The sequence below is a fragment of the Oncorhynchus clarkii genome, chromosome 17 (assembly GCF_045791955.1).
Source record: "Oncorhynchus clarkii lewisi isolate Uvic-CL-2024 chromosome 17, UVic_Ocla_1.0, whole genome shotgun sequence".
Classification (NCBI taxonomy): Eukaryota; Metazoa; Chordata; class Actinopteri; order Salmoniformes; family Salmonidae; genus Oncorhynchus; species Oncorhynchus clarkii.
Genome location: NC_092163.1, coordinates 50,363,207 through 50,389,026, shown reverse-complemented (window position 1 = coordinate 50,389,026; position 25,820 = coordinate 50,363,207). Strand labels below are relative to the sequence as shown.

The following is a 25,820-nucleotide window of genomic DNA, read 5'->3' as shown; positions in this document are numbered from 1 at the left end:
CACTGAGGAACAAAACAGGGATCCACTGTCAACTGAGTCAATATCGCACACATCCATTGTAGACAATAATACACAACGCAGTGCTGAAGTCAATAGAGAAAAGTATTTCAGAAAACAATTCTGAACTCCCACTGACAACAGATCAATGGTGGAAGTGCACCACAGAGATGACTTACTGTAAGTTGAATGCATCTCGTCGATCTTCCCCACACTTTGATTCTTTGAGAAGTCCATGACCTGCAACACAGTTGGACAAACAAAAAAACATGTACTGTAGAGTGATCATTTGCATTTCAAGAACACACTAGACAAGGTTATTTGCAAGGGACAACGCCTTTTATTGAACATTATGTCATGTTGGGAACAACAAAAAGTATCCGGGGGTCCTGTGGCACAAGTCAGAGATGCTGTGATCAGGTATTGGTACGTACACGTTTGGTTTTCCCCTGAAGTTGGTTCCTGGCCTTCTCGTTGGCCTCCACTTCATTGGCAATGTCTTTGGCTGTTGACAGAGAATGAAAAGAGACCTTTATGACCCTCCGGATCACAAGCATGGCTTGTTATGTGAACTGTTGTTTTCAACACATTAAGGTCTCTGCCCCTGAGGCTACTGCTGAGGAAATGAAGCACACCCAGAGAAACAAAACAAAAAACAGGAAACGATCAAGTGGTTCAAACTTTTGCTTGTGATTTGCACACAGACACACACAAAGAAAGAAGTAGGCATAGCTCAGAGCACCACTTCATATCTAATAGTCTCAGCAAGGGCTGTTGGACTGGATGCTCTGTCTGCCGATCTTAAAGAGGTAAAGTAGTGTGTCGTTTACAGCCTTTACCCTCCGACATCTTATGCCCAACGACTAACTGAAAAGAGCTAAGAGGTAGGAGGACACACCGTTATACATCTAGCATGATCATGTATCAAGGTCACTTACTGACAGTCTAATAGCATGTACAAGTAATATATACCCTAAAGATATCACAGAAGCATGACAAATGCCAAGGCAAAAAAATAATACTCGCTAGAGCAGAAATGATTTAAGTGTTGGTAACAGTAGATTCTCAAATCATGTGCTAGGCTCAGAACAGGCCTTGGTGTTTGATTAAAACCCTACATCTCAACAGAGATGGGGTGTGTTCTAGGGATGGGCATGGTTATAATATTCTTGAATGATTTCTAAATGAAATTCAAATATCCATGTGACATTGTTACATACAAGGATATACCATGACATGTCACATTCATAAATGAATAAAACCAAATGTTTGAATGTATTTCTTCATGACGTGCAACAATCACAGATGTCTATGTTTTCCAAGTTGACATCACAGTAGAGTGCAATAGAGTTCAGTACAGTAGAGTACTGAACTGTACCCCCCCCTGGGGTGCATGTTTTGGTTTTTGTCCTAGCTCCCAAGTCCAGAACAGACTATGGGAGGCGCACAAGTACTTCACAGAGCCATGACCACATGGAACTCTATTCCACATAAAGTAACTCATGCCAGCAGTAAAATTAGATTTAAAAAAAATAAGATAAAAATACGCCTTACGGAACAGCGGGGAGTGTGAAGCAACACAAACATAGACACATGCATACAAACGATGACATATGCAATATACACACATAGATTTAGTGTTATAGATAAGTAGTAGTAGAGTAGAGGCCTGAGGGCACACACTTAATATGTTGAGCAATCTGTTATGAATGTATTGTAATGTTTTTAATATGTATAACTGCCACCATTTTGCTGGACCCCAGGAAGAGTAGATGCTGCCTTGGCAGAAGCTAATGGGGATCCATAATAAATACAAATACTACACAGATGATTCAAATAACCAACTCATCATCAAGCTTGGATTATTTTAATCAGCTGTGTAGTGCTACGGCAAAAACCAAAACGTGCACCCAGGGGGTCCCAGGACCGAGAACAGTACTGACCTAAACTCTACTCTACTTTTCTTTACTGTACTGTAGTGCTATACGGTATTGTATTGTACTGTAATGTACATCGCACTCTAGCGTGAAACTGATGTTAAGTAATGATAGAGTAACTTCGATCGCCAATGACTGTTATGAATTGCGAAACAGGTCGTTCATAAATTTTGAGAGTTATCCTCAATTAATTCAGCGCATTTCAGCGGTAGGCATAGGCTCTCTCGAAAGAGCGCGCGTTCAGGACACACAGACGACACTCTCAGTAGGCTATAGCATTGTCGATTGATACAAACTTTGTAACGGCAGTCAAACAAAAGTAAAATTACCAAAGTAGTAAGTTTGCTAGATAATCTGTCATTAGTTGGAGGTTATCTCCTATTTGTCAAAATCGAGTTGATTATACAGATAGCAGATCAGCTCATGAATAAGGGTCAGATGAAAAGAGGAAATGTTTTAAATATGAATGTATCTTAACGGAGACCAACTCTGTAAAAAAAATTACCATAGTGGCAGACGGCAGGGAGAGGTGAGGGAAGTGGTGATTGAAGGAAGATACCAGGCAGCCCACTAGCTCCACCCCTGGGCCTTATATGGACTTCCTGCCCCTACGAGGCGAGCCTATGGGTCATTAAGCCAGGGAGTACTTGGGGATAAAAGATGAAGCGGCCTGCACAAAGGGGCAGAGAACGGAGAGGGAAGCATGTGTTGAAGAGTGTGAGGAGAGAAATATTTGTCTGATTACCCCCACTGTGCACCGAACCGGTTTGGCTGAGGACCTGCGTTTTAGGATTACCCCGGGAGAACGGAACAGACAACGAGACCAGATTGTGGACTGTGAAATGGTGAATTCCCCACTTTTCTCAAGTGTGTAAAACTCCCTAATAAACTTCCAATTTGCATTCTAGTTGTGCTCCTTGTGCGTGTTTGGTTATTGAACTTGGTGACGTGGAAAACCCACACCCTTGAACCTGCTACAATATCTACTCTCATACCATTTATTGATCACATATTCTCTACAGAAGCTCTCATAAGGGCAGCAATACGAGACACGAGTCAGGATTGGGATGGTAGGACAATAGCCTAGGCTATAAATAAAGCTATATAAAGGCTACTACGAGTGACACAGTGGTCTAAGAAACTGCATCGCAGTGCTAGCTGTACGACTAGAGATCCTGGTTCGACTCCAGGCTCTGTCACAGCCGGCCGCGACCGGGAAACCCATGGGGCAGCACACAATTGGCCCAGCGTCATCCAGGTTAGGGGAGAGTTTGGAAGGCCGTGATATTCTTGACCCATCGCACTCTAGCGACTCCTGTATCTGGCCGGGCGCAGTGCACCCTGACACAGTCGCCAGTGTACAGTGTTTCCTCCGACACATTAGTGCGGCTGGCTTCCGGGTTAAGCGGGCATTGTGTCAAGAAGCAGTGCGGCTCGGCTCGGTTGTGTTTCGGAGTACCCACGGCTCTCGACCTTCGCCTCTCCCGAGGCTGTACGGGAGTAGCAGCCATGGGACAAGACTGTAACTATCAATTGGAAACCACGATTGAGATTCAGTCCAAAAAAATTACAGTGATTGATTATCTGAAAAGTCACAGGCTTTTGGTCGGGAGAAGGACAGGCTACTTAACGTGAGTTAAGAGCAAGCAGACTTGTATAACATGCTAGCAAAATCAATCACTGTAATCAGCTAATATATGAGCAAACTAGAATAAAAATCATTAGCACTGACCTCAACTTAGCTAACAATTCCCAAGCTTAATTGTTACCACATATCTAAACAGAGATTCAGTGAAAACAAAAATTTGACATTGATTAATTTATCTAGACGATTCTCCCACTCATCTTGCTGTCCCAGTCAAAACAGTGCTGAAATGATCATCTAGGTAAGCACACACGCAACTATTGCTTTAAATTAGCATAACAGTTGGATATAACTTTGGGAGACTCCGTATAAGCAAGAATTTGATACATGCCTTAAAATGCATTAGCCTAATATTTTCATAATTCAGTTGATCATTACTGAAGTGAGTTGTCTAGGCCCAATGACTGTTTCCTTGTCTCCTCACTTCGCTTCCGCCCACCTCCGCCACATTGTTCTCAACACCAGTTTCAATCAATATAGCACTGTTTTCTAGAAATCTAGCTTTTTTTCAGGTTCGGCTCATTTCATTTCTGTGATGTCAAACCAGGCATGGGCTCGGGCTTCAGCTCACCGGAATTGGGTCTGACCAGGATCACATTTCAAGTTCTGATGAGAACTCTAAACTGCATCTGGGTTTTGTGTGCAGTCCAGCAGTATCAATTATGTGCTTTGAATTTATACCGACTTTGTGTGACGTAAATACACTAGGCTAAAGATTTCCATGTGACAATCTGTTTGAATAATGTGCTATTTCATTTTTTCCAATCAGCTGATGTGCTTGTGTATTTTGTGGAGTTGCACTCGTGCACATTGGGGAATATTTTTGTAATTTTCCGGGTCTTGTCATCTTATGTCCCGGGATCCTGGTTACCGGTTTAAATCCCTAGTCAGTACAATACAGTACAGTACTGTAGAGTAGAGTTTAAATCAAACAAAACTTTATTGGTCGCATACAGTTGAAGTCGGAGGTTTACATACACTTATGTTGGAGTCATTTAAACTTGTTTTTCAACCACTCCACAAATTTCTTGTTAACAAACTATAGTTTTGGCAAGTCGGTTCAGACATGTTTTCTTTACAGACAGATTATTTCACTGTATCACAATTATAGTGGGTCAGAAGTTTACATACACTAAGTTGACTGTGCCTTTAAACAGCTTGGAAAATTCCAGAAATGTATGTCATGGCTTTAGAAGCTTCTGATAGGCTAATTGACATAATTTGAGTCAATTGGAGGTGTACCTGTGGATGCGTTTCAAGGCCTAACTTCAAACTTAGTGCCTCTTTGCTTGACATCATGGGAAAATCAAAAACAAATCAGCCAAATACCTCAGAAGAAATTGTAGACCTCCACAAGTCTGTTTCATCCTTGGGAGCAATTTTCAAACGCCTGAAGGTAACACGTTCATCTGTACAAACAATAGTACGCAAGTATAAACACCATGGGACCACGCAGCTGTCATACCACTCAGGAAGGAAACGCGTTCTGTCTCCTAGAGATAAATGTACTTTGGTGCGAAAAGTGCAAATCAATCGCAGAACAGCAACAAAGGACCTTGTGAAGATGCTGGAGGAAACAGGTACAAAAGTATCTATATCCACAGTAAAACGAGTCCTATATTGAAAGGTCGCTCAGCAAGGAAGAAGCCACTGTTCCAAAACCGGCATAAAAAAGCCAGAATATGGTTTGCAACTCCACATGGGACAAGATCATACTTTTTGGAGAAATGTTCTCTGGTCTGATGAAACAAAAATAGAACTGTTTGGCCATAATGACCATACCATTATGTTTAGAGGAAAAGGTCGAAGAACACCATCCCAACCGTGATGCATGGGGGTGGCAGCATCATGTTGTGGGTGTGCGTTTGCGGCAGGAGGGACTGGTGCAATTCACAAAATAGATGGCAACATGAGTAAGGAAAATGATATGGATATATTGAAGCAACATCTCAAGACATCAGTCAGGAAGCTAAAGCTTGGTCGCAAATGGGTCTTCCAAATGGACAATGACCCCAAGCATACTTCCAAAGTTGTGGCAAAATGGCTTAAGGACAACAAAGTTAAGGTATTGGTGTGGCCATCACAAAGCCCTGACCTCAATCCTATAGAAAATGTGTGGGCAGAACTGAAAAAGCGTGTGCGAGCAAGGAGGTCTACAAACCTGACTCAGTTACACCAGCTCTGTCAGGAGGAAGGGGCTAAAATTCACCCAATTTCTGGTGGAAAGCTTGTGGAAGGCTACCCAAAACATTTGACCCAAGTTAAACAATTTAAAGGCAATGTTACCAAATACTAATTGAGTGTATGTAAACTTCTGACCCACTGGGAATGTGATGAAGGAAATAAAAGCTTAAATAAATCATTCCCTCTACTATTATTCTGACATTTCACATTCTTAAAATAAAGTGGTGATCCTAACTGACCTAAAACAGGGAATTTTTACTTGGATTAAATGTCACGAATTGTAAAAAAAATAAAAAAATAAAAAAGAAAAAATTATTTGGCTAAGGTGTATGTAAACTTCTGTATGTAAACAACGGTACGTGTTTAGCAGATGTTATTGCGGGTGTAGCGAAATGATTGTGCTTCTAGTTCCGACAGTGCAGCAATATCTAACAAGTAATATGTAACAATTTCACAACATATCCAATACACACAAATCTAAGTAAAGGAATGGAATTAAGAATATATAAATATATTGATGTGCAATGTCAGAGCGACAGACTGAGATACAGTAGAATAGTATAAAATACAGTGTGGAAATATGAGATGAATAATGCAAAAATATCTAAACATTATTAAAGTGACATTATGAAATTTACATTAAAAAGTGACTAGAGTTCAATTTATTAAAGTGGCCAACGACTTCAAGTCTGTGTATACAGTGCCTTGCGAAAGTATTCGGCCCCCTTGAACTTTGCGACCTTTTGCCACATTTCAGGCTTCAAACATAAAGATATAAAACTGTATTTTTTGTGAAGAATCAACAACAAGTGGGACACAATCATGAAGTGGAACGACATTTATTGGATATTTCAAACTTTTTTAACAAACCAAAAACTGAAAAATTGGGCGTGCAAAATTATTCAGCCCCTTTACTTTCAGTGCAGCAAACTCTCTCCAGAAGTTCAGTGAGGATCTCTGAATGATCCAATGTTGACCTAAATGACTAATGATGATAAATACAATCCACCTGTGTGTAATCAAGTCTCCGTATAAATGCACCTGCACTGTGATAGTCTCAGAGGTCCGTCAAAAGCGCAGAGAGCATCATGAAGAACAAGGAACACACCAGGCAGGTCCGAGATACTGTTGTGAAGAAGTTTAAAGCCGGATTTGGATACAAAAAGATTTCCCAAGCTTTAAACATCCCAAGGAGCACTGTGCAAGCGATAATATTGAAATGGAAGGAGTATCAGACCACTGCAAATCTACCAAGACCTGGCCGTCCCTCTAAACGTTCAGCTCATACAAAGAGAAGACTGATCAGAGATGCAGCCAAGAGGCCCATGATCACTCTGGATGAACTGCAGAGATCTACAGCTGAGGTGGGAGACTCTGTCCATAGGACAACAATCAGTCGTATATTGCACAAATCTGGCCTTTATGGAAGAGTGGCAAGAAGAAAGCCATTTCTTAAAGATATCCATAAAAAGTGTCGTTTAAAGTTTGCCACAAGCCACCTGGGAGACACACCAAACATGTGGAAGAAGGTGCTCTGGTCAGATGAAACCAAAATTGAACTTTTTGGCAACAATGCAAAACGTTATGTTTGGCGTAAAAGCAACACAGCTGAACACACCATCCCCACTGTCAAACATGGTGGTGGCAGCTGGTTTGGGCCTGCTTTTCTTCAGCAGGGACAGGGAAGATGGTTAAAATTGATGGGAAGATGGATGGAGCCAAATACAGGACCATTCTGGAAGAAAACCTGATGGAGTCTGCAAAAGACCTGAGACTGGGACGGAGATTTGTCTTCCAACAAGACAATGATCCAAAACATAAAGCAAAATCTACAATGCAATGGTTCAAAAATAAACATATCCAGGTGTTAGAATTGCCAAGTCAAAGTCCAGACCTGAATCCAATCGAGAATCTGTGGAAAGAACTGAAAACTGCTGTTCACAAATGCTCTCCATCCAACCTCACTGAGCTCGAGCTGTTTTGCAAGGAGGAATGGGAAAAAATTTCAGTCTCTCGATGTGCAAAACTGATAGAGACATACCCCAAGCGACTTACAGCTGTAATCGCAGCAAAAGGTGGCGCTACAAAGTATTAACTTAAGGGGGCTGAATAATTTTGCACGCCCAATTTTTCAGTTTTTGATTTGTTAAAAAAGTTTGAAATATCCAATAAATGTCGTTCCACTTCATGATTGTGTCCCACTTGTTGTTGATTCTTCACAAAAAATACAGTTTTATATCTTTATGTTTGAAGCCTGAAATGTGGCAAAAGGTCGCAAAGTTCAAGGGGGCCGAATACTTTCGCAAGGCACTGTATATGCAGCAGCCTCTCTGCGCTAGTGATGGCTATTTAACAGTCTGATGGTCTTGAGATTGAAAAACAGCTCAAAGTTTTACAAGTATCAACAACAACAACAAAAAACACTACTCAGAGTTTGCTGCACGCACAAAACAAGTATTAGACAAAACATGGCTCTTGCTCCAGGAGGGGATCCTCTGGTGTTAGGCTACCAAGCGAAGCTTAATTTTGGAAGAAGCTACCCACTTAGCTAGATAGCTAACTAGCTACTAAATTAACAAACCAAATGCACAACTGCAGAGCATTTAGCACATTTTAGACAGTTAACGTAATAGTTATAAGATATCTAGATGGTAAACATTTAGTTGTGAATTCCATACTTCAACTAGCACGCTCCCGTAGCACATGCTGCACAACAGTGAGTGACTCACAAGGCTCTGGTCTCTCGTCATTGTGTGCTTGTTAACAAACACCACGTGACTCGGAAATACCGGTAAGCTTCATAATGAAAAATTATGTTGTTAACTCCTAATGTATTGCACAAGTTGACTGCAGGTATTTTCTTAAAATGTAGCAACAAATATATTTATATTTATATTTTTTATATATTTAAAAACGTCAAATAAATAGTTTTAAATAGTTTTGATGGCATTGATTAATCATACCGTGGCTATTTCCAAATACCCCGGTAAACGGTATACCGCCCAAGCCTACAGTACAGAAGAGCACACTAGACTAGAGTACAATATAATTAACTATACTGTACTGAACTCTACCGTACCGCACTGTAGGGATGGGCATTTGAAATTATTTCACTATTCGAATAAGATCATGATTTCCAGATATACACACACGTATTTACATATACAGTGCATTCAGAAAGTAGTTAGACCCCTTGACGTGGTGGCAGTATCCTGCCGTGGGGATGTTTTTCAGTGGTAGGGACTGGGAGACTAGTCAGGATTGAGGGAAAGATGAACGGAGCAAAGTACAGAGAGATCCTTGATGAAAACCTGCTCCAAAGTGCTCAGGACCTCAGACTGAGGCGAAGGTTCACCTTCCATCAGGACAACAACCCTAAGCACACAGCCAGGACAACGCAGGAGTCTGAATGTCCGGGCAAGAGCCCGGACTTGAACCTGATCAAACATCTCTGGAGAGACCTGAAAGTAGCTGTGCAGCAACGCTTCCCATCTAACCTGACAGAGCTTGAGAGAATCTGCAGAGAAGAATTGGACAAACTCCCCAAACACAGGTATGCTAAGCTTGTAGCGTCAAACCCAGGAAGATTGGAGGCTGTAATCGCTGCCAAAAGGTGCTTCAACAAAGTACTGAGTAAAAGGTCTGAATACTTACTTTTAAATTATTTTTAATACATTTGCAAAAATTGCTATAAACGTATTATTTCTATGTCATTATGGGGAATTGTGTGTAGATTGATGAGGGGAAAAACAATTTAAACAATTTTAGAATAAGGCTGTAGCGTAACAAAATGTGGAAAAAGTCAAGGGGTCTGAAACTTTTCCGAATGCACTGCATGTATTTAGATTTTGTGTAGGCCAGTCTCAAACTTGTATCTTCTCTTTGTGACAGATGGGGTTTAAACCCCTTCCAATTAATTTACCTGTATTTATTTATCTGAATGTATTTTTCAAATCAAAATCAATCATTATTTATATAGCACATTTCAGACATGAATGCAACGCAATCTGTTTCACAGGAAAAAAAAACAAATAAAAGAATGTAATATTTACTACAAACATAAGAGGATAAAAAAACACAAGACTAAAAAGGCAACCTAAGGAAAAGAAAAGATAAAAAGGCGTGTTATAAGATCTCTTTAAATATGTCCACTGTTTCAACCCCCCCTTAGGTTTTGTGGCAGGCTATTCCAGAGGCTGGGGGCATAGTAAGTAAAGGCTACCTCTCCATGCCTCTTGGTCCTAGGCTTTGGGATAGTTAAAAGGCCAGTGCCAGAGTATGTGAGGGACCTATTGGGTACATAACTCAAAAGCATGTCTGATTTGTATTGGGGTGCACAATTGTGGATTGATTTAAAAACCAATAGAACAATCTTAAAATGTATTCTAAAACTCACTGGCACCCAGTGCAGAGACTTTTAAAATATGGTGTAATGTGTGCTCTCTGTCTGGTCTTGGTAAGTTCCTGTGCTGCAGTATTCTGAATGTTTTGCAGTTGACCAATGGCTTTCTTGGGTAGGCCAGACAGGAGAGCATTACAGTAGTCAAGCCTGCTTGTAATAAAAGCAGAATGTCTCTGTATCAACCTGAGATAGAAACGTCCACACACGTATTTATTTAAAATGCATTAGGGTTATTATTATTGCTTGGATAACCTATTATGTATTGATTTATTTTCCTTCTTTATGCAGTGCTCACTGCACAGAAAGCCAAAATAATTTTCACTGAATCATCACTGTGAATCATTGTAATGTTTATATGTGTCAATTACTCCCTTAAGGGATGAGTTGTCAACTGGCGATTTGACACAAAAAAAAACATTTAATTAATTCAGTCAGTCTAAGGCTCTATGATTTTTTAAAACCGTCAAACAAAAGCTGTTGTCTTTTTTTTGTAATGGATGTCAATCATGAATGACAGATTCATGAATCGACAATGGCCAGAAAAGTCTAAAGCTTTCTAGCAGTTATACAATGATGGCTTTGAATGATGGAAAGTAAATTTATGGTGGCCAGAAAACTGCTCTGGCATTTACTGTCATAATTTTACCATCATCCATGGTTGACTCCCTGCCATCTTCATTATTCGACCACAGTGAAAATGGCACTCTCACCTGATTTCGGTTCCAGGGCGTCACACTGGGCATTGTAGAAGTGTACAAAGTCCTGGTGCCTCCTGACCAGCTGATCTTTGTTACCCTGGACAGAGAGGTGGCACTCCTTCAGCCTCCTCTTCAGCTCCTGCATGGACAGCAGTGTGTACACCAGCTTCCCCATCGGCCTCCTCTTAGCACCTAGGGAGCTGTGGAACATGAAGCCATAAGGAAAATCAGTTTATAACCGACTAAAACACGGTCATTAGATATTAAGCCTACACAGTTATGAGCTCTGTAGTGAGACAGATATTCAGTGGTACTATTATTCCATGATGAACTACAGTGTGACGTGTTGTTGCTGCAGCTCTCAGACCTCTGGCTGGCCCAACAAGAGTCCATCATAGGGAGGGCACCACAGAGGAAGACAACATGAATGTTATAGTTAACCTAAGGCCTGATATACAGGGAGGGAGGGAAGGGGGCTCTGTAAAAAAATATATATTAGAAGCCGGGAGTCACTCAGCTACCACTTGTCAGATCAGATGCATATAATTAGAGGCAGGCAACTTGGCAGCGGTGTACAGTATAAAGCTCTTTCCTATTGCTGACCTCCCTGTAAGGCCAATAAATCAATTGGGGTTTTAGCTGGGCTTTCCAAGTAATTATTTTTCGGTTCACTCTGTTCGGTCCCCTCTCCTACCACAAAAGCATAATGTAGACTAGACTTTCAAATAAGCTGCTTTTCAGATAGAAAGTCCATGACTAATTCAGGGCTGGATAAGGTTCTGCCCACATGGCATCTTTTCATCACCAAGCCGCATTGAAAACTCTCCAGCTCCTATGCAGAGCTCTGTGGCAGGTCAAATGTGTTGAGGAGTATAGGAAATTCTGTAATCCATCACTCTGACATCAAGGTCCGCCACACATCAAGGGTTCCATGCTGTCACGCACACTTGCCTGCTTCTGACGGAGCCTCATATCACAAGCCTACATTAATCATAACGTGGAACCTTGCATTAGATTTAAGCAGAAAGGAATATTTTCAGGTTGTAGACATCCATTTCCTTAGAGGAATGAATAGTCTCCCAAATATAAATCTAAACATGATATACTACACAGACAGAGACACATTCAAATATAAGTAAAATATCCCACCTAGAGCTAGCTTTACATCAGGGTTAATCTTGAGTGGCACAGCGGTCTAAGGCACTGCAACACAGTGCTAGAGGCGTCACTACACACCCGGGTTCGATCCCGGGCTGTATCACAACCGGCTGTGATCGGGAGTCCCATAAGGGACTAGCACAATTGGCCCAGCGCAGTCCGGGTTAGGGGAGGCCGTCATTTGGCCGGGGTAGGCCGTCATTGTAAATAAGAATTTGTTCTTAACTGACTTGCCTAGTTAAATAAAGGTTAAATAAAATAAATAAATAATACAAAATGTTATGAGAATTCTTTAAAGGGATAGTTCACTTTTTTTTATTTAAGTTTCAGCTTATTCTCTGACTTCATTAGTGTTGTTGTTTCAGGGAGGTCAAAAATAAGTTGAAACTTCCAAAAAGTTATCCACCTCTTGAACCCCTATGAGATGTGTGTCCACTAGTACCTCCTAAGGCTCTCCTTCTTCTCCCCTCGGGTCAGACAGGTGTCCAGGTGCTTGTTGATGAGCTGTTCAGAGATGCCCACAGAACACACAGGACACTCCACTGCAAAACACACACAGAAATAGGATTTAGAGACAAATACACACATAGAAAAGAAGAGACATTGACCATGTTTACATGCACTACAAAATATCCCGTTATTACTTGGGATGCTCAAGTATTACATTTTTAAGTTGACGCATATAAACATCATATTCCGTTTACAATAACCCAAATAAGCTTGATTCCCTGTTTTGAGAAACCTGAATAAGATGCCTGGGATATGCTAATCTTAGACGGGACACTGTGGCAAGTAAACATCTCATCCAGTTTACTGTTTGCTTTTCTCGGTCTGCATAGGCTCAGTAGTATCACCTTTGAAGTTCAGATGGGAACATGAATAATTAGAATAGTATCTGAAGTCTGGACACTGACTGTAGGCCGCCCATGTAACCTTATAATATTAACTCCTGCAGAATGAAATGTTTCTTGCAGTAAAATGACAGACCAAATGTTTGTCTCAGGAACAGGAATGGAAAAATATGATTTCATTTTTTGAGAAAATGTGAATGCACGCAATTTCTTTTCAGTGATATAAAAGCTGACAGTATTTCACTTTCAACCCTATAAAATAAGAATCCAAGACGAACGGAAATACAGTCAGAAACATGTTGGATCGTTTCACAGCTTTCATTTGCTTGAAACCGGTCAACAAAGTGATGTCATTTGAAAATGTTGCACGGAAATTGAAAAACATCTTCACTCCACGAGTGAAGGAGAAACAAAATAGATTATTTTATCAATGTCTAGACTGTTGATGCATTCATTCTATCGATCTATAACATTCTGGTGAGCAAGTCATGTATCTATACTGAAAAAAAATATCAATGCAACATGCAACAATTTCAAAGATTTTACTGAGTTACAGTTCTTATAAGGAAATCAGTCAATTTATATAGATTCAATAGGCCCTAATCTATGGACTTCACATGAATGGGAATACAGATATGCATCGGTTGGTTACAGATACCTTAAAAAAAAGGTAGGGACGTGGATCAGAAAAACAGTCAATGTCTGGTGTGAACACCATTTACGTCATGCAGCACATCTTCTTCGCATAGAGTTGATCAGGCTGTTGATTGTGGAATATTGTCCCACTCTTCTTCAATGGCTGTGCAAAGTCCCTGGATATTGGCAGGAACTGGAACATGCTGTCGTACATGTCAATCCAGAGCATCCTAAACATGCTCATTTCTGGTGAGTATGCAGGCCATGGAAGAACTGGAAATGCTTAGCTTCCAAGAATGGTTTACAGATCCTTGCGACATGGGGCCGTGAATTATCATGCTGAAACATGAGGTGATGGCGGCAAATGAATGGCACGACAATGGGCCCCAGGATCTTGTCAAATTGCCATCGATAAAATGCAATTGTGTTTGTTGTCCATAGATTATAACTGCCCATACCATAACTCCACCACCACGGGGTGCCTGCCCATACCATAACTCCACCACCACGGAGCACTCTGGTCACAATGTTGACATCAGAAAACCGCTCGCCCACACGTCTGCCGGGTACAGTTGAAACCGGGATTAATCCGTGAAGACCACACTTAAACCAGCGTGCCAGTGGCCATCGAAGGTGAAAATTTGCCCTCAATGCCAAACTGCAGTCATGTCAAGACCCTGGTGAAAACAACGAGGACGCAGATGAGCTTCCCTGAGACAGTTTCTGACAGCTTGTGCAAAACTTTTTTGGTCGTGCAAACCCACAGTTTCATCATCTGTCTGGATGGCTGGTCTCAGACAATCCCACAGGTGAAGAAGCCGGATGTGGATGTCCTGGGCTGGCATGGTTACACGGGATCTGCGGTTGTGAGGCCTGTTGGACGTACTGCCAAATTCTCTAAAACAACGTTGGAGGTGGCTTATGGTAGAGAAATTAACATTAAGTTGTTGGCAACAGCTCTAGTGGACATTCCTGCAGTCAGCATACCACTTGCACTCTCCTTCAAAACTTGAGACCTCTGTGGCATTGTGTTGTGTGACAAAACTGCACATTTTAGAGTGGCCTTTTATTGTCCCCAGCACAAGGTGTACCTGTGTAGTGATCATGCTGTTTAATTGGTTTCTTGATATCCCACACCTGTCAGGTAGACAGATTATCTTGGCAAAGGACAATTGCTCACTAACAAGGATGTTAACACATTTTCACACAACATTTTAGAGAAACAAGCTTTTTGTGCATATGGAAAATGTTAGGGATCTTTTATTTTAGCTCAGGAAACATGGGATCAACACTTTACACTTTGTTTATATTTTTTGTTCAGTATAGTTATAGACAAATTGATTAACAAATAGCCTACCTAATATCGGAAACGATATGCAGAAAAATAAGAATATTCTGTTTTTTCTTGGTTCAGCAGTGGCGGTTGGTGCCGTTTAAGGCATTTTTAAGGCATTTTTTATTGTTTTTATGAGCATGGCCTATTACAGCATATTGGATGACTGTCATTCATATTCCATTTACCCGGCTTAATGTAACATCGATAGGTTTAGGCTAATAGATGATACTCTAATTTCCCCTATACCCATCATGAGGTTGCTACAACCTAGCCTATGAATGAATGTTTACAACGTAGATCAAGAGAAATTTGAGTAATCAAGGTGGCAGACAGTGACACATTCAATATCGCCTTGCACACTTGCCTGCATCTAGCTGATCTAGGGTGTAGTCATTAGTCCAACAGTTGCAAACAAGAATTTATAATGAACAAATGCAGGTATGTTTATCTCCGTTCCGTTGCATAATTCCTTCTCGCAGCTACTCGCTCTCCTACTCTCACCTCTTCCATTCGCTTGTGGGCTTCAGTGCACAACAAATACATCAGCTATCTGTGACCAGGTGAAAAAACCTTTCCAAGCCAAACCTTCACATCATAACCGCTACACACACAGCCTACATTGTTGTCACCATATTAGCAGACGTCATACCCAACATAGCTACTAGAACTAAATCATTAGTAAACCCGCTACAATCATGCAGTACAGTGTACAGTCAGCAAGCAGATTAGCAGTTACACCGGCAGGCCCCGGTGGCAATAAATTATTAAAACCAAAAGCTACCAGAGTTGTATTTTTTCCATTTTCACTTAGCCAGCTAGCTAACATAGCATCCCTCTCGGTTTGAGCCTAACGGCTACACAAAGTGTATGCGCTCCGCACATACAGATGGGGATTTCTCATTTCCTCTTCAGAAAGATGCAGGAAATACAAATCACTGATGAATTCTGTTCAGGTCTCATGATAAACGTGGACAAATTAATAAATGTTCAATACTTTTAGTTGATTCCCTACTAAATTCAATACATTTTTAAATATTGTTGAAATCCTTTTCATGTCTGGATTCCTTGATTCTGTCCGTGTTCTCCGTATTGCATATTTTATAGGGCCCTAACGCATGTAAACAGTTTATCCTGAATAAGACCTTAACCGGGATATGAGCTATTCGGAATACTGTGTGCATGTAAACGTGGTCATTGTGAAATGGCCACTGTTCCATGTAGCATTGAAATCATCCATCATTTTAAATTAACATGAATATTCTATGCAGCTAGTACAATGAAAAAAAGTACAACTAACATTGCTTTCCCATTTTAAGCATAGGCCCATATGCATTAGAAATACTGTGTTTTGGCAGCCAAGTCTTCCTCCAATTCTAAATGTTCTAGTGGAAAATATCATTAGTGTCTCCACACCACACACACAAGACTTCCTGGAGACTCCTTCCTGGAGACAGGCCTTACCTTTAACTACAGGCTTCATGTCCTGTGATGTGGACGGCGAGTCAGCCAGAGACGACAGCCCTGTCATGGAGATGTCCATCTTCTCAATCTTCACAGACACCAGCACCTGGGCCGGTATCTCCTCCTCCATGGGCTCCTCATTCACAGAGACCTGATGACCAGGGTCTACTTTCACAGTTTGTGTATGAAGTGATGGCGGGGCCTCTGTAGTGAGAGATGATGTGGAAGTGATTGGCCCCCTCTGGAAAAAGTGACTGAGGATGGAGCCATTCTTCTTGGGGCCCCTGGTCTGTCTGTGTGTTTTACACTTGACAGTAGAGGCTGGGGTCTCCGGGGATAATGGAGGCGAGTCGAAATGAGCTTTTGACAACTTCTGCCTGGGATAAGCAGGCGGGAGAAAAGAACATTAGAACTTTAGTGTGAGACTGAAGAAATACAATGAGTTGGTCACAACAGAGGAACAAGAGGACAGAGCTGACAAACCCTCCAGGTCTAAGTAGTCTGATAAAATGCATTGACTATTCCACACAGATATGCACACCAACCAAAAATGACACACACACAGTGAGAGTGAAACAAACGCTCACTAAATTACTAAACAAAAACAGGCGCATGCAGACTCTCTAGAGAAGGAAAGGTTTGGGGCCCACTGGAAATAGGAGAGGGTTATCTGCCAATAAATGCTGCTGACAGTAATGTGAGCCCCTTGACGTAAACTGCACATGTCCAATTATCTCGCACTTTCTTGCGGAGTGAGAACGAGTCGGCCAGTTGGCCACAATCTTGGAAATGTGGAAAGCAAACAAATAGAGCTGGTAGCTGCAGAGCCATTACTGGGCCATAAAGTGGAATCAATGAGGTGTGCAATGCTCTGCTTTCCATATTGAAACCCTTTTATTTGTCTTCGCTCTGAGCATTAGAGCAGGTTACAGCACACGCAAGGCAGCCAGCACCTTCACAGCACACACCATGCGGTGTAGGAAAGGCCATAAAACTCCCACTCGGACAGGTGCTCAGCTGCTCCCAGTACCTGCCTCTATTAGTAAATATAAAGCCACAGGTAATATTATGTACATCCAGTCTAAATGAAATGCACTAAATGAAGAGGTGGCGGTCTGGTGGGCAGTAATATTTGACATGTACAGTGCCTTGCGAAAGTATTCGGCCCCCTTGAACTTTGCGACCTTTTGCCACATTTCAGGCTTCAAACATAAAGATATAAAACTGTATTTTTTTTGTGAAGAATCAACAACAAGTGGGACACAATCATGAAGTGGAACGACATTTATTGGATATTTCAAACTTTTTTAACAAATCAAAAACTGAAAAATTGGGCGTGCAAAATTATTCAGCCCCTTTAAGTTAATACTTTGTAGCGCCACCTTTTGCTGCGATTACAGCTGTAAGTCGCTTGGGGTATGTCTCTATCAGTTTTGCACATCGAGAGACTGACATTTTTTCCCAATTCTCCTTGCAAAACAGCTCGAGCTCAGTGAGGTTGGATGGAGAGCATTTGTGAACAGCAGTTTTCAGTTCTTTCCACAGATTCTCGATTGGATTCAGGTCTGGACTTTGACTTGGCCATTCTAACACCTGGATATGTTTATTTTTGAACCATTCCATTGTAGATTTTGCTTTATGTTTTGGATCATTGTCTTGTTGGAAGACAAATCTCCGTCCCAGTCTCAGGTCTTTTGCAGACTCCATCAGGTTTTCTTCCAGAATGGTCCTGTATTTGGCTCCATCCATCTTCCCATCAATTTTAACCATCTTCCCTGTCCCTGCTGAAGAAAAGCAGGCCCAAACCATGATGCTGCCACCACCATGTTTGACAGTGGGGATGGTGTGTTCAGCTGTGTTGCTTTTACGCCAAACATAACGTTTTGCATTGTTGCCAAAAAGTTCAATTTTGGTTTCATCTGACCAGAGCACCTTCTTCCACATGTTTGGTGTGTCTCCCAGGTGGCTTGTGGCAAACTTTAAACAACACTTTTTATGGATATCTTTAAGAAATGGCTTTCTTCTTGCCACTCTTCCATAAAGGCCAGATTTGTGCAATATACGACTTATTGTTGTCCTATGGACAGAGTCTCCCACCTCAGCTGTAGATCTCTGCAGTTCATCCAGAGTGATCATGGGCCTCTTGGCTGCATCTCTGATCAGTCTTCTCCTTGTATGAGCTGAAAGTTTAGAGGGACGGCCAGGTCTTGGTAGATTTGCAGTGGTCTGATACTCCTTCCATTTCAATATTATCGCTTGCACAGTGCTCCTTGGGATGTTTAAAGCTTGGGAAATCTTTTTGTATCCAAATCCGGCTTTAAACTTCTTCACAACAGTATCTCGGACCTGCCTGGTGTGTTCCTTGTTCTTCTGAGACTATCACAGTGCAGGTGCATTTATACGGAGACTTGATTACACACAGGTGGATTGTATTTATCATCATTAGTCATTTAGGTCAACATTGGATCATTCAGAGATCCTCACTGAACTTCTGGAGAGAGTTTGCTGCACTGAAAGTAAAGGGGCTGAATAATTTTGCACGCCCAATTTTTCAGTTTTTGATTTGTTAAAAAAGTTTGAAATATCCAATAAATGTCGTTCCACTTCATGATTGTGTCCCACTTGTTGTTGATTCTTCACAAAAAAATACAGTTTTATATCTTTATGTTTGAAGCCTGAAATGTGGCAAAAGGTCGCAAAGTTCAAGGGGGCCGAATACTTTCGCAAGGCACTGTATATACAGTATACTGTATATGCTCACTCCTTCAAATGCTCTCATGTCATCTGAAAAACACATCTAGTGGCAGTAACACTATCATGTAAAGCAGCCAGGGTATCAGGAGGGCATCTTGTGCTTTGAGGAGCCGAGGGCTCCACTCTCAGTGTTTACCCTCTATGATATTCTAATGAATAAAAACATGTTAAGCTAATTTTCTGCAATTCTACACATTCTGCAATGACTTATGCCATGTTAATAAGGATACCGGAGTGAGAGTGACTAACAAAATCAATGGAGGCTCCGTGAAGATCAGGGCCCCTGGGCACGTGCTCTGCATGCCCTGGGCTGTATTCAGCCATGATTACTACAAGTTTAGATAACTGGCTAGACTAACTTCACAATCTAAAAAGTATTAGTTGACATGGCCAAGTAAGTGAATGGCAATGACTGACATAACAAGAGAAAAACTGCTGATGCACAACCAAATTTCGAAATTGCACATTGTGTATACTACTATTCTAACAGTAAATCATGTCACGCGATCCACCAATAACACTGACGTTTCTTTGGTTTCATGGAAAAATTCCAACATTTAGCCTAGGCTAATTTTTAAAAATTTAACCAGGTAGGCAAGTTGAGAACAAGTTCTCATTTACAATTGCGACCTGGCCAAGATAAAGCAAAGCAGTTTGACACATACAACAACATAGAGTTCCACCTGGAGTAAAACAAACATACAGTCAATAATACAGTAGAAAAATAAGTCTACATACAATGTGAGCAAATGAGGTGAGATAAGGAAGGTAAAGGCAAAAAGGCCATGGTGGCGAAGTAAATACAATATAGAAAGTAAAACACTGGAATGGTAGATTTGCAGTGGAAGAATGTGCAAAGTAGAGATAGAAATAATGGGGTGCAAAGGAGCTAAATAAATAAATAAATACAGTAGGGGGAGAGTTGTTAGTTGTTTGGGCTAAATTATAAATGGGCTATGTACAGGTGCAGTAATCTGTGAGCTGCTCTGACAGATGGTGCTTAAAGCTAGTGAGAGAGATAAGTGTTTCCAGTTTCAGAGATTTGTGTAGTTCGTTCCAGTCATTGGCAGCAGAGAACTGGAAGGAAAGGAAGAATTGGTTTTGGGGGTGACCAGAGAGATATACCTGCTGGAGCGCGTGCTACAGGTGGGTGCTGCTATGGTGACGAGCGAGCTGAGATAAGGGGGGACTTTACCTAGCAGGGTCTTGTAGATGACCTGGAACCAGTGGGTTTGGCGACGAGTATGAAGCGAGGGCCAGCCAACGAGAGCGTACAGGTCGCAGTGGTGGGTAGTATATGGGGCTTTGGTGACAAAACGGATGGCAATGTGATAGACTGCATTCAATTTATTGAGTAGGGTATTGGAGGCTATTATAAGGCTAAGTATAAATACACACACGCAAACATTGTTTTTTCTAATGATATTAGATTGTTCATTTACCCCTTTAAACCGAAGCAGTAGTGTTTATGTTTAAAAAGTATTGATTACCATGTAAGTTTCACTAATACTAAGCCCACCATGGTAGGTAGCAGATCAAAGTCAGAAATTAAAGAAGTCCCACCCTTATTCAATAGTAGAAATGCCTCTGTAGAAATGCCTCTACACAAACAGACTCCACACACTGCATGCTCCACCTAACCTCATTGCAAGCAATCTTTATGGAGATCATCAAAATGCCAATACTTGGGTTATGGAAGTCGATACAACAGCAAGCCACAAAACAAATAATAAGCATAGACTAAATGGGTGCCTTTGTCATTATTGTATGGCTTCTCTCATTCCAGCATTGGCACGGAGTCAGGAGTCAAACTTTGTAAATAATGCATATGACCAACCTGAATCTCACCTGGGTTGCCTCACTCAGATCCACTTAGTTACACTCATCCTGCATCTGCTGGACAAAACCCTGGAAGAGTCTGGGCTTTGTCATAATAAACAGCGCACACAGAGGGACATTGACTGACTGCCTATTGCCTTCTAATCGGAGTTACATCATAGACCTTTCCTCCACTATTCCATACATCACCCAGTAGGAACATCATTAGCCACACTTTTCAGAGGTTGAAAGATACTGAGGTTAATCTGCCAAAGTAGAGAATAGTGTAGTTAATAAAACATTAAATAATCTATTATCTTTGTGCTTGATGACTATTCAGAGATTCTAAATTAAGACAGGAAATGGAATAGATTGGAGTTAACTATATCTGTAATTAGATGAGAGAACCAATGAGTTATCTGTGTTATTGGCACAGTGGGCAGCAGTGATGCGCACCACAAGCACACACAGTTGCACAGACACACACACACATCTATGTACCTCCATGGCCTTTAGGGAAGAGTGTCGATGTACTGCTTCCCCTACACGAGGTGTGATTTGGCATGTGTTGAGCCCAGGTCACGGAGGAAGGGATGACTTGGAGATAATCTAAGCCTACATGACAGTTTGAACTGATTGCCTGCCTGATTTACTATTCAGAGGCACAGAGCGCAGTTCCATTGTGAATAACAACGAAGAGAGGAGACCCATGGTTTGAGGCAAGAATAACCAGTTTCCCAGAGGAAAGGGCATCCTGATAGTTACTAAGAATCCAGGAGATCTGCTCCCTAAACAGGCTGTCACCAGCCACACACAGCGACCATTTACATTAAAAACAACATCCATATAGGGAGGGAAATACATTACTCTAAAGGCCAAAGGAAAGTATTCGATGCGGCTTGGTTTCTTGTTGTCATTTTGTTGACAACGCTATGCAACTGTCCAAACACAAAGTGGTAGAGAAATGGTCATAACAGCGGGCGTTAGATTAAACAGCTGATAATAAATAGCAGGCCAGGCCAGAAGCCCCCCAAAGGTGAGCGGGGGTCAGCGGCAGGCCGGGGAGAGAGGCCAGGATTTTGGGAGCTCATTGATCATGGATGAGCAGACCTGAAGTCACCAGAGGACCGGATAGAGTCAATACAGCCTCCTTAAAGCCGAGAGTATAATTGCATTTCAACTGTCCCAGGATATTGATTCTAAAGTTGCCAGGCAGCTTCCTGCACACAGAGGAGAAAATGTTACCTACGACAAATAGCATCTCAAGCCCAAAGTATCAAAATAGCTCATAGTTTGCTTTTAGGGTCAGATACTTATGGCCTGCTATCAAGTATCTAGCCTAATAACAGCTTATTAAATAACTACATGATCAGTTAGGTAGGCTACTCAGCAAAATGAACACATTTCAGAAAGGACAAAAAGTAGATGAGAGTCAATACATACAGTACAAAGCAAGGACTATGCTATTTGATTGCATCTCAGACAGCAGGGAAATGAACAAATGGGTACTCTGTAAACATCCTGCTTTCGGAGGGTCCACTCCCCCGTGGTGGTGTACCTCTCTTTCACATGCTCCCTGCTAGACAAACAGGAAATTAAAGGACAGAGAGAGCAGCCACATAAGCCACTCTCTCCAAACCCGATGGCCATCTGAAATTCCTCGGTTGTAAATTAGAGCTTTCTGAGGGATGACGCCATTCAGATGATTGACGTGAGTGAGCAGCATGGTTTAAACATTGATAACAGCAGCACCGTGAGATCAAGTCTGCTGCCTGCAGCCTCAAATCCTGCCTGGGCAAAAATATAATGTTTTATGCTCACTCATAAAATACTCATAAAACAGTGGACTTATTTACTGGAAACATCCATGTGTGGAATTACTACAGAAGTGCAAATATATTTTATGTTATGATATTGACTCAATATCATGCCATGGACATTGCAATGCTGTTGTCAACAATACTTTGTAGTAAATAGGAAATGATGCAATGCAAAAAAGAATATAGCTCAGGTACATTAAATAGAAATCCCCATTTGATTATAAAGGGAAATCCACAATTTAGAGATTTATTAGTAGCAGGTAAGTAGTAAGATGTTAGATAAAAATTGTTTAAATGTTGTTCACCAGAGGGCAAATTATAATCTAGTCAATAACAGTAGCATCCCCTGACATGCATTCCTAATCTTTCACATTCATTTTTGTTTCCTGGTATTTTTATGATGTAAGCTCAAAACAACCTTGGCTTTTTTATGCTTACATCCTCTCCTGTGTTTGTGTTTGAGGGTATGTTTTTGGTGTACTGTAGTAAATATCCCTTCTGTCGTTTTCATTACTCCATTACTGCCATTCCCAAGGCCAAAGTATGCACAACATTGAATTGACTTGCTCTAACAGTGTTTCCTGCTACTATGGAGGGAAAAGGACATTGTTATCATTCCTTCCATTTTATCCTCAGGATTATCATTCTGAAATGACAACATTTAAAATGGCATCCTCAAACATCGGCACAAAAAGTGTATTAAAAGGCAGTCCTCAAAACCAGTGTTACCCCAGTCGGTCCTGGGGCCCCCCTGGGTGCACTTTTTGGTTTAAGCCCTAGTACTACATAGCTGAATAAAATAACAAACTCATCATTAAGCTTTATTTGAATCAGCTGTGTAGTGCTAGGACAAAAACCAAAATGTGCACCCACGGGGGACCCAGGACCGAGTTTGGGAAACCCTGCTCAAAACAGCACTTTTGAATGGTTTTGTATACTGACTGTATAAATCATTAGGAACACCTTCTTAAATTTTGAGTTGCGCCCCCTTTTGCCCTCAGAACAGCCTCAATTTGTCAGGGTATGGACTCTACAAGGTGTCGAAAGCATTCCACAGGGATGCTGGCCCATGTTGTCTCCAATGCTTCCCATAGTTGTGTCAAGTTGGCTGGATGTCCTTTGGTTAGTGGAACGTCGCTGACACACACAGGAAACTGTTGAGCGCAAAAAAAACCAGCAGCGTTGTAGTTCTTGACAGACAAACCGAGACACCTGGCACCTCCTACCATACCTCCTCTTCAAAGGCACTTAAATATTTTGTCTTGCCCATTCACCCTCTGAATGGCACACATAAACAGTCCATGTCTCAATTATCTCAAAGCTTAAAAATCCTTTAACATGTCTCCTCCCCTTCATCTACATTGATTAAGTGGATTTAACAGGTAACATCAATAAGGATCATAGCTTCCAACTGGAATCACCAGGTATGTTTGTCATGGAAAGTTCCTAATTGTTTTGTGCACTCAGTCTATATAAGTAATACACATGTATTTGCAAATAATATGCGCTTTCAAGCCTTTGCTTAACATTTTTCTACGGAGAAAGGAACCTGCCAGCTGGGCTTATGGTATCAGGCATACCCTCAGCCTTCAAACACTGAGCTTGGTGGCTTTTTCAAAATATACATTTTTGCGGTTTCTCTATAATGAATTGGCAGTTCATCTGTCATATAGGTAGGCACAGATGTGCTGTAGGGTGTCTAGTTGCCTGAGGAGATGCCTCTATATAATATAAGAACGAGAAATAGATACAGTATGTTTACATTTTTCTACCGGCATATCATGTAATTATTTCATATACAATACAGGTACCTTGCAGTTTGAAAGTTTGTGACCAGGTCATCCAGTATCCGGTTGTTTCTTAGGTCCTGTTCTGTTGTAGGCTAAAATAGAGAAAAATACATGCCTGCCTGATTTTGACATATGGAAAGCTTAAACAGATTAAATTAAAAAGCAGCTTAATTGTCACAACGATGCAATGCATTCAATACCATCAGGGATCATACTTACTGAATTACACACTGGACATTGCAACTTGTAGGACATAAATGTTCTTATGCACAAAGAGCAGACTGTAAATAGAAATGTACATAATCAGGTGTGATTATACTGTATTGTTAAGAGACAAGTGGTGCCATCTACACACCAGGCTATAGCTAGCTATAACATGGTCTTGAAAACTGACGCTGGATAGTTTGTCTGGGGACTATATCCGGTTAACTTACAGTTGTGAGAGCATTTTGTCATCACTGCGATACTCAGGAACTCAAAACAAATGGGACATCGAAGAAGGGTATCAACATTCTGCATACAGAAAGAATAGTGTCAGTTTGTTCACACTACTGGGTTAGCTAGCTGGCTATTATGCATCATGTTTTAAAAGGCAAAACAATAAAAGCAAGTTAGTTAGCTAACTTGCTGTCTGACAAATATTCTGTACTAACTAACGTTAGCTTGCTATCATGGAGTGTGGGCTATTTTGCGAAAATAGTAATTGTAAGAAGTAGCTAGACTGTAGCTCGATGACGTCGCCGTTAGCTTGTCAATGAGGGAGTTTTGAACTAGCACTTACTTTGAGGCAAGTCAGATTTGGTGGTAAATCCGCTTCATTAAAATTGGCCATGGTGATAGTTCTCTATAAACAGTGGTTAGAAGAACGCATTTAGAAAGAAACTGGGGCTACTAGCTATGTTTCATTGTATAATACCGCGCAGATTTATTTTCATTCCAAATGCACCCTTCCGGGAGGATCATGTCAATTCCTGTCTCGGTTTGCTCTTCGTGACCAATGGGCACACATAAATGTACGGGTTGGGCGGAGTAGCTCACAAACGTTTGGCCCGTTATTTTATACCACTGTCATTAGACAGAGAAAAGTTGCTATTGGTTTGACCACTGCTCCTGCCTGTACTTGTCTTGACTTCATGCATGGTTACTTATCTGTAAAGTGCTTGTCATCCAAATACTTGATATACAGAAGGTTTATGTTCCTATGGTTTGCTTCAGAAATTCCACATTACTAGAATGGAAGATAAGCCTCCTCTGTCCCATAGAGATCCTATTAAATTACTAACGGGGCTAATTCATACAAGCCTTAAAAGTTTCAAAATAGAAATATCAGCCA

The 25,820-nt window shown here is 41.2% G+C and overlaps 1 protein-coding gene across 5 annotated transcripts in view; it reads right to left on the bottom strand.

Annotated features, from left to right (window-relative positions):
- The window catches only part of LOC139371042 (RAD18 E3 ubiquitin protein ligase), a 72,524-nt gene extending 47,042 nt beyond the window's left edge, over positions 1-25,482 (bottom strand). For 2 of the 5 annotated variants that reach the window (XM_071111080.1, XM_071111084.1), the window contains exons 1-9: positions 25,269-25,457; positions 24,922-25,000; positions 24,707-24,768; positions 24,509-24,579; positions 16,306-16,682; positions 12,464-12,563; positions 10,876-11,063; positions 432-502; positions 177-237 (exon numbers count right to left, since the gene is read on the bottom strand). In XM_071111080.1, coding sequence (XP_070967181.1) covers positions 177-237; positions 432-502; positions 10,876-11,063; positions 12,464-12,563; positions 16,306-16,682; positions 24,509-24,579; positions 24,707-24,768; positions 24,922-25,000; positions 25,269-25,319 — 1,060 coding nt within the window. In that variant the 5' untranslated portion in view covers positions 25,320-25,457. Of the gene's footprint in view, positions 1-176; positions 238-431; positions 503-10,875; positions 11,064-12,463; positions 12,564-16,305; positions 16,683-24,508; positions 24,580-24,706; positions 24,769-24,921; positions 25,001-25,268 lie in introns of all 5 variants that reach the window. The other 3 variants (XM_071111083.1, XM_071111082.1, XM_071111081.1) reach the window with 3 other exon arrangements.
- Between the last annotated feature and the right edge of the window lie 338 nt (positions 25,483-25,820).